General features: G+C 38.2%; 2 protein-coding genes across 4 annotated transcripts; one reads left to right on the forward strand and one right to left on the reverse strand.

The window, feature by feature from the left end:
- Positions 1–2,823: 2,823 nt before the first annotated feature.
- On the reverse strand, positions 2,824–15,155 carry vamp4 (vesicle-associated membrane protein 4). 2 transcript variants are annotated; one of them, XM_055164569.1, is made up of 9 exons: positions 14,935–15,155; positions 14,203–14,347; positions 13,723–13,824; positions 11,220–11,266; positions 10,757–10,807; positions 9,713–9,813; positions 4,389–4,468; positions 4,239–4,290; positions 2,824–4,163 (listed from the first exon to the last, which is right to left on the reverse strand). In XM_055164569.1, the coding sequence occupies exons 2-9, from the start codon at positions 14,203–14,205 to the stop codon at positions 4,138–4,140; spliced, it is 462 nt and encodes a 153-aa protein (XP_055020544.1). In that variant the 5' UTR covers positions 14,206–14,347; positions 14,935–15,155; the 3' UTR covers positions 2,824–4,137. The 2 variants fall into 2 exon arrangements, with proteins under 2 accessions (XP_055020544.1, XP_020774441.1); XM_020918782.2 differs by lacking the exon at positions 14,203–14,347.
- Positions 15,156–15,295: 140 nt separating this feature from the next.
- rangrf (RAN guanine nucleotide release factor) lies at positions 15,296–16,378 on the forward strand. Of its 2 annotated transcripts, none has more exons than XM_020918779.2 (2): positions 15,296–15,421; positions 15,600–16,378. In XM_020918779.2, the coding sequence occupies exon 2, from the start codon at positions 15,633–15,635 to the stop codon at positions 16,212–16,214; it is 582 nt and encodes a 193-aa protein (XP_020774438.1). In that variant the 5' UTR covers positions 15,296–15,421; positions 15,600–15,632; the 3' UTR covers positions 16,215–16,378. The 2 variants fall into 2 exon arrangements, with proteins under 2 accessions (XP_020774438.1, XP_055020543.1); XM_055164568.1 differs by having other exon boundaries at positions 15,331–15,421; positions 15,629–16,378.
- Positions 16,379–17,087: the final 709 nt, after the last annotated feature.

The following is a 17,087-nucleotide window of genomic DNA, read 5'->3' on the forward strand; positions in this document are numbered from 1 at the left end:
TTCAAATCTTTTTCTTTCTTTTTTATGCATTTTTACACTGATTAAGTTGAACAAACACAAAAACAGAGCACAGAAACAGGGTAGACAACTTGAGTGACAGCTTTTTGCACAAAAAAACCCCAAACCAAACCAAAAAACAGCTGGCATCATAATAACATTTAGTTTTTAAATGATTTTTGTAGTCCATGTTTTATTTAGATTTATGCATAATTTCAATGGGTAAACACACTCCAACTTTCTGTTTGAACGACTTCAGCCTACAATTCAGTCATAGAGAGAAATTACAAATTTCTCTCTATGACTGATTTGTAGATAAAATGAGTTCTCACATTGGCTTGTGTCATATAAATAAATATAAGTCTTATGAACGGCTCTTTGAAATAAACAGATCCAAAAGATTCCAAAGGAGGCAGGCAGGCAGCAGAGTAACATTGCACATTTTTTATGTAATTGAATGCATGTCCTATATCAGAAACATGGATGGCTGCAGGTTGCGTCGAGCTATTCTTTAAGGTTATGTTCTTTTCATATGCTATTGAACCCTTCTTTAAGCCAAATTTCTTCCAATAAAAAGAAACCTAAACCCGAACAAGTTTTACTATTACTTTGAAGTTAAATCAGATGTCAACAAGAGCCAACAATTTGATATCTTAGTTTGAGTCATGGCCCAAAACTGAAAGGTCCACATGCAAAGTTGTGGAGAGGTGTGCCTTTCAAACCAAAACAGTCTTCACTTTTCCTCATATCCTGTGTGTCTTGTTTGGGTTCCTCTCCCTAGATCAGCCTCCTCTCACCCCTAAAACACAACTTGACCCATATCTTTCACCCCAGGAAGGCCATAGCGCAGAGGGGCTATGCTGATTGATTGACAGCTCCTGTGGGGGCGAACAAGTGTACATAATCCTAAAAACATGACACTTGTACGAATTCCTCCTGCTTGTACCCTGGTTAGTGAGGCTCTCAACATGACGAATTGTCCAATATGTGTTTGATTTGCTGTATTTGCAGTTTGGGCACATCCTTCAAGCGGAAATGTCTTACAGATGAGAGGAAGATGAGCAGGCAGTGGCAATACACGTGACTTAAATAAGAGTTTGCAGTCAATAGGCAGAAACAGGTTTAAATCACACACAAACAGGGAGCGATGGAAAGACTACGCTCCTGGGAAAGTCATAGGAGGCAAACAAAATGATGAAAGCCATTTGCACATATTTTTAAAATCTCTTATTCCATACTACCTTCTATTTCTGGAAATGTACTCTCCACTTCCCGTAGTTACATCTATCAAACAGGTCATTGGTCAGTTTGGTGTGTGTGAGAAAGAGGGAGACGGACTTTTGCTGGCCGCCACTTTGTCCACTCCTCTTATTTCATCTTATACTCGTTTTTATGTGACTTTTAAAACAGCTGCTATGCTCGGAATCTGAGAGAGCTCAGCATGGGTCTGTAGAGGACCAAAACAATCTTGTCTGCCAGAAAGGAAAGGATGTAAGGGGACCAATATCCAATAAACAGACCTGTCTATTGGTTTTAACGAGGTGTGAAAGTACAGTGTGAACCTTCAAAATATGGAGCAAGTAAGATTTCTATTTTTATACACAAATTTTCAGAAATAGTCCAAATAATAAAATAGAATCTGGATTAAGATCAGAATAAAATTCAACACAGTTTTAAGGAATTCTGACCAAAGAACTTCACTTTCTTTTCGAATAGGTACTTTACTTTAAGAAAAGGCTTACACATGCTTCTTTGTGGGCATTTAGTATTATACTATAACATGTAAATTACTTACTAACAGATTCAGATCCATTTTAAGTCAGTCTTTTTTTTTTTTGACATAATTGCAAGTACAAAGCAGTGAGCACTGACATGATACAGAATTACTTAAACATGCATGAATCAATCTAAATATAATTCTGAGTAAGCAAAGACATTATCATAACATAGCTAAAAGCTAATTAAAAAAAAAATTACATGATATGGTCCCTTGTGTATTACCATTAGGCCTACAAAATATTGTGGCCATATAAAGCATTTAACCTAGAAAAATGTGACAATCGCCCTATAGACCTTTGCGAGTGAAACACTGAAGCCTGATTTTTTAAAAGTTACATATTTCCACTGTACTGTAGATTACAAACACTGGACCTTGTGTAGACTAGCATCCTGGACACAGTGGTCCCTGCCATGTTATCAGTTAAGATCTAGACTGAGTTGCAACAATTTACAACCACTCATCTAACAAAGACTTTTATTTACTCCAAGAATTTCAGTCATCCCCAAAGCACATCTGGTTTTAACAATCATTATCAACATTTTGATCATAAGTGATGCGACAGACCCTAGCCCTGACCACCCTATCATGAATAATTTATCTTTAAAGCTGGAATTAAACCATCACCTCATGCTGTTTACACTAGGTATCTGCAATCGATCAGTGGATTTATAGTACCCCATCTGGGCCAATCATGACTTGAGGATAGTTTGGGCAATGGAGGCAAGCTTGTCAAAGTTAGTTAGAATCAGTTCTTATGAGGACAACAGCAGTGGTCTGTCAGAACAATAAGACTTCATAGACTCCAGTTCCTTCAAGTTTAGTGGTGACTTGGGACTTCACCTGTGCCAATGAGAGACTATTAAAATGTGCTCATAACCAAAGATAAAAGAGTTTAACTGGACCTGAACAGAACCTCCAAAGCAGGGACTGGTGGCATAGTAACAAATTTTATTATTTTCCATATGGGACTTATCCTTTCTTGTCTGTGTCAGGGTGTCTATTCTTTCCCTCAAGTCAAAAGCCAGTTGCAACAGATCACACCAGAGCCCTTTAAAATCACTTTAATTCAGAGCAAAAAAAAAAAGTTAAGTTCAATATTAGGTCTTCCAATGCAATGCCAGAGTATAATACAGAATCAATATTTACAGATAAAATAAATTAAAAGAATAAAATAAGATTGCTTCATGTATCATACAACTTAATACAGATAGAGACAGTTCAGCCTTTTCTATAGCAAACGTCCTGGGCCTTACAACCACACAAAGCATAGCAGCAAACTAAACAGGAAAATATAGGCTTCTGAGTTGCCCAAACATAACCATATGCAGCATGAAGACAGTGTAATGTAACTTCGTGGGGACTCCATGGATGTAAGAGAACCGTGACCAAACTGGGCCAGACAGCAGGAAGGTGAGAAGTTCAAAAAGTAAAAAAAAAAATTAAAATAGAAGACATTCAAAGACATTCAAAGCCCAGGAATTTTGTATTACAATTCATTTTTAAGATAATAATAACTTACATAAATCTATACTACTAGTCTGGTGTTTCCTTGCCTTGATTCAAAAATTTATCTTACAACAAAACACACATTTGGGTGCTGGAAAATGTCTATAGTACTTGTTGACAAAATTCCCTTTCACAGTATGAGGAGGCTGCAGTGAGACAAATGGACAGTGTTTAAACCACTGGTTGTAGTTTTGACTAAAACAGTTGGACAATTTGTAAAATGTGAGTAAAAACAGAATGTTATGATTTCCAAATCTCATAACATATTTCATCTCATAACATCTAAACCTAGAACTTGTTTATTTTGGGAAAAAAAAAATAAAATCTTCCTTTATACTTGGTATTGTTATTGGCTCTTTGATACATACTATATAGCTAAATATAGATTTGGATCATTTTGCTTTCTTTGTTTTTTTTTTAAGCATGTTGCAACAAATTCTTCAATAAATGCATTATGATCTAATGAATAGAAACTATTGTTTTTGTGAAATGTTAAATCTGCTTTCATTTACTCTTCAACCCAGTGTGTCTAAACTGTGGTTTGTTGTATAATGTCAGACTTATGAGATTTTAGTTTCATCAAAGCATTCATGTCTCTGCACGCGATCTGTATCATGAAATGAAATCCTCCCTCATTATAACCAGAGGTGTGTTCTATCTCCTCAATCTCCCTTTTGTCCCGCTCATCCTGTCTGCAGCTGAATATAAACTAAACCATACCTTAGTACTGATCCCACAGAGCTTTCCTCCCAAAGTGTCACAAGTAAGATCAGTATTAAGACAAGTTTCAGGTAATCCCTTTTTAGGAGACACAGGCAGGAGGCAGGCTCGCTGGTGCCCTCTAGCATAAAACACTAGCGATATCGCAGGATCACTGGAACTGAAAGAGACATAATAAACATTAGAAATCAAATCTTGTCAGCAGGATGTGGTAATTTTGATTTCTGATGCTCACCAATGATAATTAACAGCAGACCAATCACTACCAAGGCAATAATAATTTTCATCTATGGCAGAAAGAAAACATTGATTAGATTACTCAAAATTAAAAATGTCTTTTGCTTTGTATTGAATGAATGGTAAAGGTATCAGACAGACGGCCTACCTTTGTGTCTCTCCACCACATCCTCCGGTGCAGCTGTTTGGCTCGGCTACTGAAGGCAGATGCATTGTCTGAAAGGCTCTCTGGGTCATCATCAGGTCAGAAAGGGGAGAGAAAAATAATATGAACTTGAAAATACTGTTTTACATTATTAAATAAATTACAAAGTTTACAGATGCAACATAATGTCCTCTCTGTGAATGACAAAATACATAGCACGATAAAATAAAAATAAAAAACATGCAAAAATATCTATAAAATCTACCAAAACTGTACTGAAATATATGTGATCCGTGTATTTGTGCAACTTGAAAGCCCAGCATAAATCTCTTTTTTTCTGCAGTGCAAGGTAAAGGGGCTACTGTTAATGAGTGTCCATAAACAATGATTACATATCTGTGAATAGCTTGTTGACTGCCTTCAGCTTGGTGTTTGACTGGTGCTCTCTGTCCCTCTGCTGCTCATGTGCTCTTGTTATTATGTGGAGTTATGCAATCCCTGAGTGGTCTGTGAGTGAGATCATTCTTTGTGGTGGAGCATGAACAGACGTGTGTGTAGCCAAACACAGGGAAAAAGGAACAAAGCACATTTTTTAAACTTCCTTTTTTCATGTTGCCGTCTCCGTTCCCAAACAGTTCGCCCACATGCCCGACTGTTTGGGTGTTTCATGGATGCTGTTACTGAGGTGTTGTTTACATAGATGGCACTAGGGTTGTGCATTTTATTACAAAAATTGGTCTGGCAATAATGTATTGTCCATTACGCAAGAAACACAATGCTTATAAAGTACAGCATGTAATTTTTCTGATGTTCTTCCACCAGCTTGTTTTCATGGAAATGTAATTTCTTCACCTGGATTGAACTGCTCTATCTACTATTCATTTAAATCTTAAATAAATAATGCATTTACATTTGTATTTTCATTGTAAAAATATATATTGAGAAGTAGGATTTCTCACTGTTAGTGGGGTCACCTCTCCACAGATGTGACATGTAACTTCACCTGGTGGCATCACCAAACAGTTACAAATTCATGCAGACAAGCACGTTGTGAACCCTCCACCAGAAAAGTTAGTTTTGTCACTTTAATAATTAATTTGCTTTTAATCATGACCACCTTAATTGAGTCTCACTACAGCCTTATTTTGGTCTGTTCCGATCTATTCCAATCTATCAACTATTTGTATACCGTTTTACAACTGTATTAACAAAAGGTTTCCAAAAAAGCCATGGGGGCAATTTTTTTTCCAGAATACTGTGGAACACTAATATAATATGAAATATACTTCCCCCTGTATTTTTAGGCATACATAATGCCTGTACAGTAAATGTGTATATGAATCACCTGACTTTCTGTGGCTCTTCTCATGCCCATGTGCCCGGGTAACAACCTAAAGCTACAAAGAGGGGCTCGCGGGCTGATGAAAAGATGCTTGTTAATCGTGAGGAATTTAACAGGTTACCAGCTCCTCTGCTCACGTCAATCACAGCTTTATACAGCCGCACACATAAAAGAAAAAGTCTAAATCCTATGGACATGCGTTGGACTTAAATTTGCACCGACATGCACATTGATGGATACCAGATGTCTATTATTAGCTTTGGTTGGACAGGACATAAGAAGTAGTTATATAACAGTGTCAAATGGAGGAAGACGAGAGTTGCACCTTATCCCTATAAGACAAAGGCTAAAGGCGCTTAAAGTTTGGGTTTAAACAGAGCAGGTTTTTAGCACCTGTCCCATTTAAAAGGGAACAAAAAAATAGCAAGTCTGACAAAGGGTTTAGACAAGCACCTGGTGAAGCACTAAACCTGGACTTAGCATTAACACCTTTAAAGGACACTGGAGTATTTACAGGCATGCGCCCCTTCACTGGTGGACACTGCAGTTAAAATGTTTGGTTGTCCTGTGAGAAAATGTGCTTTTGCTACACACAGAAAACATAAAGCCTAAGAGGTCGTGCAAAAAAAAAAATCCTGTGCAACTCAAGCAAAATATTGCCTCTTCCCAAAAACACCAAACAACAGAATTTAACCGTGACATTTGCATGTAACATATTAAGACAGAAATGCCCTACAAAACCTACTAAAATAATAAAAAAATAGTTTTCATCTTCCAACATTTATTTATCAGAACTCGAGATGCAAATTCTGTTCATTTCCTTCAGTGAGTAGTACTTCCTACTTCTGAAGAGTGCAGACACTATCCTTGCTTGCTCCTGTTGTTTCCTTCATTATTTTGCTTTTTAATCAGTTTAGCTCCTCCAACACCGGATAATGTGTCTGTTTTTGATTTCCTTTCAAATAAATCAAGACTTTTAAACCATTATTACATTTTTTAAACAAATCATTTGATGAACCAGCAACATGTCGGTGGGAAGAAACCAAGGGGATTCTATCTGTGAGCGCTGTCGAAACTATTAACAAGAAATTAATGAGCTACAAGCACAGATATTTATTTTAGAAACTGAACAAGGACTTCATCAAACGCTACCAGTGACTTCCAGTGGTGAGCAGCCCACAGTTACTTTCAGAGAAGAGGGTGAAAAATCTTTCAACTTAAACGTGGGGATACAGTGTCTTTTCCAAAACTTGGTACAGACCAAAATGCTAAGCCAACGCAGCGAGTGATAAAAGACAATGCTAATATTGTTATATCACCGACAATAAAGCTAAAAAACTGATTTTTACCATTGTTACAGACTGATGCTAACGTACAAACAGAAAATGAATTGTCATAACAAAAGAAGAACAATAAAGTTGGCAAAAGAGTGCAGAGAGATGGACAATCTGTGCCAATCATCAAGCAGCAGTCTCAGACCCAGCAACACACCCACCACCTCCCCAGCCAGACCAGCCGGGAGTCCCCTTTGCTACATCTACTCCATCAACATACTCTTCGCTCTCCTTCTCCTCCACACCTTCAAGTGTTTTGAATGTTCTGGATGCCATTGCCTCAATAAAGGTTAAAATGGTTAAAGATAGGCAAAAAGCTCCATGGAGGAATGATGACTCAGTCAGGGCAGAGAAAAGGGAGTGCCGGAGGGCTGAGCAAAAATGGCAGGTTTATTATGAGATTTACAGAGAAAAAATGTATATATACAACCACAGTTTGGGCAGAGCAAGAGAGAGGTACTTTTCGGACATTATTGGAAATTGCAGTAACTAGATTTCTAAAGTCCATCCTCAACAGTTTGCTTTCACCACTCGCTCACATAGTTAACATGTCACTTCAATCTGGAACATTCCCAAGAGCGCTGAAAACCGCGGCCATTAAGCCTCTCTTAAAAAAAAGTAGTATTGATGCCACACTACTGAACAATTTCCAACCCATCTCAAATCTGCTGTTTTTTTGGCAAAGTCCTTGAAAAAGCTGTTTACCAACAACTTACTAACTTTCTCCACAAGAACAACTCCTTTGATGTTTTCCAGTCAGGTTTTAGAGCCCACCACAGCACTGAGACTGCTCTTATCAAGGTGACAAATGACATCCGCCTGAACACTGATGCAGGCAAAGTCTCAGTCTTGATCCTGTTAGATCTGAGTGCTGCTTTTGACACTGTCGATCATGGGATCCTCTTACAGAGACTAGAGGACTGGGTGGGCATCTCTGGTACTGTACTAAACTGGTTCAAGTCCTATCTAGAAGACAGGAAGTATTTTGTTGAAATTGGAAACTCTGTCTCAGATCACATGGCTCTGACCTGTGGGGTGCCCCAGGGGTCGATCCTGGGTCCCCTTTTGCTAAACCTCTACATCCAGTTAATAAGCAGCAATAATGTGTCCTACCACAACTATGCAGACGACACTCAGACCTATGTCTCACTGGCAGCAGGAGACTATGGACCAGTGGACTCACTCTGATCATTGTGTGGATGCAAAACAACTTTCTCCAGCTAAACTCAGACAAGACTGAAGTCCTAGTGTTTGGCCCACAGAAACAAAGAGACAGTGTCAGCAGTCACCTCCAGTCTCTCTCTCTAAAACCTTCAAATCATGCAAGAAATCTTGGGGTAATCATGGACTCAGACTTGAACTTTAACAGCCACATCAAATCAATAACATCTGCAGCCTTTTACCATCTAAAAACATAGCAAAAATCAAAGGTTTACTGTCTAAATCAGACTTGGAGACACTTATCCATGCGTTTGTCTCCAGTAGGTTAGATTACTGTAATGGTCTGCTCACTGGCCTCTCCAAACGAGCTGTGAGAAGCTGCAGTACATCCAGAATGCTGCAGCTTGGGTCCTGACTCGAACTAGGAAGTAGGAGCACATAAGTCCTGTGCTCAGGTCTCTGCACTGGCTTCCTGTGCCTCAGAGAACAGACTTTAAAGCAGCTCTGCTTGTGTACAATTCTCTCTATAGCCTAGGACCAAAGTACATCTGTGACATGTTAGTGTCATATGAAACATCTCACTCTGAGGACCTCAGGGACCGGCTTCCTGCTGATGCCAGTCAGGAGTCAGTGTTTCAGATTCCTGCAGCTAAAACCTGTTACAGTCTTCCGGAAGATGTAGACAGGCCTCTACTTTAACACTGTTTAAATCCAGGCTCAAACTGGTTCTATTTAGCTGTGCATATGACCGAAAGGTTTTCATTCTGCACTCTTCTCTCTAATTTATGTAATTAATGTCTCTCACTCTTTTTAATTTCATGATGACTATTTATGATTTGATTTGTTTTTATTGTGATTTTAATGTATTTCTTATTCTGTAAAGCACTTTGAATTTGTGTATGAATTGTGCTATACAAATAAACTTGCCTTGCCTTGCCATGAATTAATTAATCACTTTAATAATGTCTATAGATTAAATGTTAACCACAAGCTTGTCGTTATGGTGATTTGATTCAAACTAACCAATAATCATAAATCATCATCAGAAAAGAGGGAAGATTAACAGAACACTCATAAAAAATAAAATATTAACCAAAGAATAATTAGCGACTTGTATAATGATGTTAATAATGGAACCGACTTTTATATTGTTTAACCTTTAACAAATGCAGCAAATGACTCATCCAATATTTAATATGACTCCATGAAAAGTCAACAAATACCAGACAATATTTTGTAATTTTTGCACACAATGGAAAATCTATTTAGGCTGACTGACCGGACTCTTACACCTTGTAACTTGTAACCACCCTGGGCACCAGACTGTTCCCAGACCACAAATGTAAACCTAAAACATATGTGCGCAATTTGTCTCTGTGACAAAAACAGTTGAGAAATAGCACTTGTAGCGTGGTTAGCCATTTATTTTACAAAGTTTATACAAAGAAAAGGACATGTGTTGGGCACATGTGAAGCCTGCTATAGCCCACCTGATTTGTCCTGCAGGTCGTCCAGTCGCTCCCCCCTCTCGATCACCTTGGAGATGTTCTCTTGCATCACATCAATAACTTCATCAACTTGAGACTGCACCCTAAGGACAACAGATTCACAGTCATAATCATAAATCCCAGATGGCCCCCTCCTCAGGTCTGTCCTGTAAAGCTGACTTCAGATTACATTATGATACCGTATTTTTGCCAAAGAATGATCAGACGAAAAGAAAGGAAATGTTTTGGTCAGATTTTCCAGCAACGTGATAGTGATCGTTTTAGACAAGAGACTGAATAATAGACAGATTTAAGACTTGAACTGTAAGGCTATTGTTTTGAGGGCAATATAAAAAATACATCTGTCTAACACATCAAAGGCAAGAGGGTTATAAAAATCAATGTACTACAAGGCTTAGAATGTAATCAGTCGTGGTGAATAGCAGTTACTTTTGCTTGAATAAAATTACTAGGAAGAAAATAAAATACAAAAAACATATTAGACAGTGCAATAATTCATTATTAAGGGGCACCACTGAGTCAAAAACACGTTACTAATGTTTAATTGATGCAAATACAGCATTACCTACACCGCTGTTAGTATTATTGTATCAGTGATTTTTTATTTTATACTACTAGTTATTTTTTCACATGTATGTTTAGGATTTGTCAAGTGTTACCCAGACTGGACTAATAAACATCTGACCTTTTTGGTGAACCGAGGTTTGTTCTTGGCATTAAAGTCCCGTGTGCTCACAAAAACAATAATAAAATCAACACTGTTCGCTGGTGGAAAGGGTCGTATGTGCCAGACTTAGTTCAACAACGGTACCCAGTGTTCCCGGACTTGTTCAGACTTCAGGTTAATACGGAAAAACTACTCTAGGATTTCCCGATACAGTCTGCTTACATGTGACAGTATTACACAACTTACACAGTTTTTGGTAAACACAATTACATAATAGCAACGCCAAAACAGAGCGTGCTGGTAATGAACCTCCCACTTTCAGTTGAAAGAGGAATGTGTGTGTATGTGTGTGAACTCACTGTTTAAGCTTTTCATTAGGAGCCCCGAATCTGGGAGCACTTGGCCCTCTCCTGAAAAAAGATGTACTCAAAGTCAATTAAACACTCCAGCATATATCTGACACAACACATATGCAATATGTATTCTTCCATATGAATTAAATGGGACTAACTGAGTGAATTACACAGATTTCAAGTTTTGTGAGAGTCAAAGATTTATGGCTAGGATGTTCAAAATAATATAATGAGGGGACAGTGCAAAATCAGCACAGATGAGTCCCATGGGAAAGACAGAATGATGTGTAGTGTGACTAATATTTTGTAATTGATTTTATACTCAAAATGAAACCACATAGTGTTTAGATAAGTATATAATATGACATAAAAGGGTAAGAATATAATCTTGTTTAGATAATGATTTGATGTTATATTGTCATGTTGCTCAGCATTAGTATTTCCATGTAATACAATACAGAATACTCACAAAAAGAAGTCTTCCTCCTCATCAGAGTCCTCCTCAAGCAGGTTCCTCTGTAAAACATTGAAAAGAACATGTGAGTGGTAAAAAAAGACCAAACTTCTATCATGACAATCCTGACAAGAAATCACAAAACTGTCAGAGCAGCCACTTCACTGAGCTCATGGGGACTGTAAAATAGGACACTGAACAAGAATACATATGCAGATAGTACAAAGCAGTAACATATTTGCAGTAAACACAAATAGCTCCATAGTTTAACGGATTTGTGAGTCTCATAAATGCTTTATAAGCCCTAAAACCACTTGTGTGATGCTTCACAACAGTAGTCTCATTTGTTCTGGTTTTGGTCACAGAATTGTTGAACCATAGAAAGTAAAAGCTTTAACAGAAATCACAGAGGAAGTTTAGAGCTTTGAGTGTTGTGCTTTGGGTAACAAACAACAGTTTAAGCTATTTTCCTATACACAAATGTTACTGAGCGCAAGATCTCAAAAAACTGGAGCTGATGGACACGTGTTAACAGTTGGTTCTAGTGTTTAATAAATGATTCATATCACTTCCATTCTTAGGGGTTATTTTCATAATCTGTAATAATAATAAGAATACATCATTTACAATAATTTCATTCCTCTAGTCTAAGTAATATTATAATATAATCAAGTTATTACTGATTACTCTCCTTTTTAAAAACAAAAACAACCATAGGTTTACACCAACTAAGTTAAATAACGTAGGAATATGAATTAACTTTTAAAAGAAAGAAAAACATTTTGCATAATAGACATATGTTGTGTGAACTTGCCAGTAGAAAGATAGCACATAATTTTGGTCGTGGCTCTCAACTCAAATGGTCACCATATGATGATAAAAATATAATAGGTATGTAGTGGCAGCTCAACCTATCTCTCCTTTAACAATCACAGAGGAAAAAGCTGTTAGTCATTAAGCTAAAGTAGAGGCATGAGAGGAGCAGGTTATTATGCAAGTCTCCCTGTGAGCTGCGCTTTGATCCCAATTCAACAGCAATCAGCAGCCCACAATGGAAACACATCAATTAGATGCAAGATTAGGTAGGGCAACAGCAGGATATAAAGAGGGTCAGGTAGATGGATACTTACATAGTTGTTATTTACACTTGCTACAAACACATTTGTTGAATACCTGTAAGCGGTTCAGCCTTACAGTAAAGGTATGGTATCAGTTACCAAACGGTATGGGGCTTTCTAGCTGGAGTTTACATGTTCTGCCTCTGTTTGTGTTTACCTGGCCAACCAGAACCACACGCTTGACCAAATTTTATAAAGAGGAGTAGATCTGGAGTGTCTCCCTGATTTCAAAACAAACATGGCTGCTTAAAAAGAGGGAAAATAACATTAATCAGCCATTAAAGAACTAAACTGTTATTTTTTTTCAGGTGAAAGAAGTTATATTCCCTGAAGCTGTTTTCAGGCCATTCAGAACGGTGCCGGTGCCGGTTCCCGCACCAGTTCCACTGGGAACCAAAGTGCTCACCGGTAAACGGCCCGCGTTCATACTATTTACGGGAACCCATGACGCGTCATCGACAGAGGGTGTGGATTTACCACCAAATAAAAACAAGGCAATATGAAAACGGATGTCACAGGGAGGAAAATAACAATCATGGATCGCATCATCAACATTAGCGAGCATTTGTACTTCTACAAGTCATTCTTTATGTGCACCAAGCTCTGCTACAACAGCGATCTGCTGTGGAGAAGACGGCAGCGACGCCGAATACAAAGATGTAATCTTATCCAGCGAAAACGCATACATGCAAAATGAATGGTACGTAATAGTTTTTGTGTTTGTGTTTGTTTATTTAGCTGCGTGTGACCCGAATGAACATGCTGACATCTTCTGTGTCGTCACAGTTCGCTTAGAAAAAACAAGTTTTACTTGGTTCCTGTTGGGAACCAACTTTTCAGTTCCCAAACGCTCTGATTTCCAGTGTGAACATGTGAGTCAGTTCAAGATTAGGCGCGGGAACCGGAACCGGCACAGTTCTCTGTGGGCCTGAAAAGCCTTGAGAGGACAGATCTTCCACATTTGAGAGACACGTGCTACAAATTAGCGGCTGTGGTTGGATCATCTCAAGTTAGACCAGAGGTTTTTCATGCTCTATGGTCCAGTTCCAGACCTATATTGATTGGAACAGAATGTAGAGGGGACTGGCTGGTCAGGCAATGTCTGTGCAGGTTTCCTCTGGGTACTACAGTTTCCCATACAACTCAAAATGTAAACAGTTTCACCTCCTAGGCTACAACCTCTCAAAACACTGTTTTGGCTTCTGCCAAAGCAACTGCATGTGCTTAAAGTCCACCTCCTAGCATGCAGTAATGGTACACTGTTTATGCACATGGTCTTTCCTAAATTTATCCAGGATTGTGACAGGCTATCCTTGTGGCTAATATAATAATAACAGGCATTGAACTTTGCAGTCTATCAGTTTGCTCTCCTTGGTCAGTGTTGATGCAGTGTGCCTTACCCTCTCACTACGAATCGATCCTGTGACTTCATCGTCATTCAAATGTCGTTTAAATTTAGGGGGCATGTTTTCATCAAGCTGCTCCTCCCGATCTGGCTCCCTCTGTGGCATATAAAAAAAAAATGAAGTGAAGTGAAGCCAGGTAGGAATTATGGAACAAATGAGCGTAAACATTGCACAGATGGGTAATTTACATTTTTTTAAATCAGGGAAGCTGGAAGTGGATCATTAGGGTTTAAGTAGAAGCAGGCCAAGAAGGATACAAGGAGCTTTTCACAGACTATCCTTTTCACAGTTCATGTTATGTAACAAGTGTATGCCCAAATTAATCTGTGTGGCCAAATTATATATAAAACAACAACATCTACACCATGAAGCCATTACAACATGCCCACTTTGTGAAATCAGTTACTGTTTACTGCATAAGGATTAATTTATTTGTATCATGCATTTAGGTTGCTCAAACAAAAGAATTAATACCATTGATTCCAGTTCAGTCTGAGCCAGGCGCTAGTTGAGCGTCCTGTAATGGCAATGCTGTTGAAAAGGCCTTTCAGGGGCCAGCAGATGTCAGGAAGCTTCCAGAAAACAAAGGAAACAAGCAAGGAACTGGGGGCTTCGTTAACTGCGGGGACAAAGGGGGGAAAGAAAGAGCAAGAATCTCTGATAAATTAAAAAAGAAATTAGAGCAAGCAGCTTGAGTTTGAAGTGGCATGCAAAAGAAAATAAATATTTAGTTAAAACATAGGGATTTAATAAGTTAGAAGGAAGTATATATATAAAATAGGTGATTTATCACAACATACTCTCTGTCTTGTCTCTAGTCTCTAGGTGGGCTAAAGAATATTTTCGCACATAAAATAGTTTACAAAGGTTTGTTTTGGATTAATCTTTAAGCGTTTCTTTGTAGTTTCTATACATTTTTATAAAAGTAATCCCATGAAATATGGTCATTTATACTTAATTTTCATCATCCATTACCATAGTTTATGGTGCAATTTGAGTGCTATTATCAGATAATACATTGGCTAGAGGTTTAAATTATTGCCACGACAAAACAAATACATATACAACTCCTGACTAATACCCATATAACAGGAAGACAAGTCTAGTTTAATTAAGACGCTTGGTTAAAATCTGACCAAGACTAAGCTAGCAGTGAGCATTGGCTAAATGCATTATCAATTAGCATGGATGCTAACATGATTGTACCTGTCGTGTCTCGATGCTCCGATTGCAGTGATTCTTCACAAAGACGGATCTGAAGCCCGGTTTTATTAGTATTCTAAATGGCAATAAAAGATGAAAAATACATGTTTAATGTCTGTATGGTCGTTGATGAGCGAATGGCATCCTGATGTAGCCTGCGTTGTCTTTCCTCCGTAGACATCAGCTGACCAGGAACTGAACACAACAGCTGGATGAGGAGAGGCGCACATCTGTTCATAGGAAACACGCCACTGCAGAAGACACATAATAATTACACAAAGAAAATTTGAAATATAAAATAATCTTATAAATAATGTTTTATTTTTGTTAACACGTTTGTTCTATTTCCTGAGATTGTTCAAAACTGCTCCAATCTGTTTCCCCTGCAGAGGGCGTCATTACGCTCTGTCAATTTACCAGAAGAAGACAATCTTCCGCCGTTTCTCTTTCAACTTGTAACAAAACGTAAAATATAATACAAAAGCCAGCAGTAAGTATTTTTTCTATCCCTACGAAGTATTTATTGAGTATGTTAAAAAGTAAGAACTAAATTTCATATCTATCTGCAAATATACCAAAACGTGTTATTTCACATCTGTCAAACGTGAGTCAAACCGTTTCAAACAAGTTGTATTTAATTATTAGAACTTTCTGTCTGTCTTTTTCAGACACTGTACGTTTGGTCTTTGATTTCAAGAGACATGCAAACTGTGGGAGACGATCCTCTTAAGCCTCATCCGCTTTTTGGAGGAGCCCTATCTGCTGCCATCCCTCCAAGCTCCACGGACATCAGCACCTTGAGGGAAATCCCAGACAACCAGGAGGTGTTTGCCCATCCACACACCGATCAGAGCATCATCGTGGAGCTTCTCGAGTACCAGTCCCAGGTAGCAGACGAGGATGCTGCCAGGTATCACTTTGAAGACATTGCAGGGAGTAACAAAGCTTTGGAGCCGGGTACTTTTCAAGTCACTAATATTATCCCTCTCCCTAAGTCTGAGCTGTCTCTGTCACAGTGCAGCTCTGGTTGGTTGTTAACGGGGACCCAGTCTGTGTCAAAGTTCAATGAAGAAGCGAGGAATACAGTGACCATTCACCTTGGCCTTTTTCGGCTGCCTCAGTTCTCCACAGATATTTTGGTGACATTCAATGATCCGCAGAGTATAAGCCCGGATAGTAGCAGTGCCAGTTCAGCCGGGATGCACAGTGAGCCATGGACTGTTCAGGACTTTCAGAGGTTGCTTCAGTCTCTCACTCTTCATGATCCAGGACTGTTTGGGTAAAACATCTTCTACGGTAGTATCTATCAAAGATCATTGTCAGTATTCTGGTCAATACAACATGTTGCAAAATTGCTAAATTCTTCCAAAATTACAGAGTATGTCAAAACACTTAAATTAGAAACATGTGAGCCCAGACAATGTTCAAATAAATATTTTGAATTAAAGTTGTAATGTCTGATTAGTTCTTGAGATTTGGCTGATCTGAATGATAATCAAACAACAACAATGTGCTTACACTTTTGTCTTGCAAAAGATTTTAAGGAATGCCACCTCTCACAACAGAAAACTGCTTTCTTCAATAAGTGTCACATGTCTGTCAGATCAGCTGGTCAGTCTATTAAGCATCTTGTGGTAACATATTTCATTAGTCACATGTGGAAAAGATATTTTGGCTTCATTTAAAGGAGAAAGGTAATGTCTATACGCATTAAACATAATTCAAGCTTTTTAGGCATAATTCAAGCTTTTTCTAAGAGACAGATTTATACGATGGAAATTACCCTTATGCCTTTTACTTTGATGTTAAAAATAATGAAACTGATGATTAACTCAAAGTACATGCTGTGACTGGTGTTTTGTCCAGATTTTCCAGTTAGTAATAAGACTATGAATGCAGGTAGGTCTTAAATTAGAGGAAGTACTCTGTCTGCTCTGAGCCACATCAAACCCTCATCTTCTGCTGTAATCACACTGGTGGTTAAGGATCTCATAAAGCTAGGCATTTATTCCTGTTAGTGATTTAGTGATGGCTAATGTCTATTCTGAGCACACAAAACGTGTGCCGTTACATGCATACTCAAAATCTGTTTATTTTCAGATTTCTTGAGTTATAAGACTATTAAAATGACATGTAAACATCTGATCACAGTCCCT

This window comes from Boleophthalmus pectinirostris, unplaced genomic scaffold (genome assembly GCF_026225935.1).
Source record: "Boleophthalmus pectinirostris isolate CB_2022bp ecotype Guang Dong unplaced genomic scaffold, ASM2622593v1 HiC_scaffold_7, whole genome shotgun sequence".
Classification (NCBI taxonomy): Eukaryota; Metazoa; Chordata; class Actinopteri; order Gobiiformes; family Gobiidae; genus Boleophthalmus; species Boleophthalmus pectinirostris.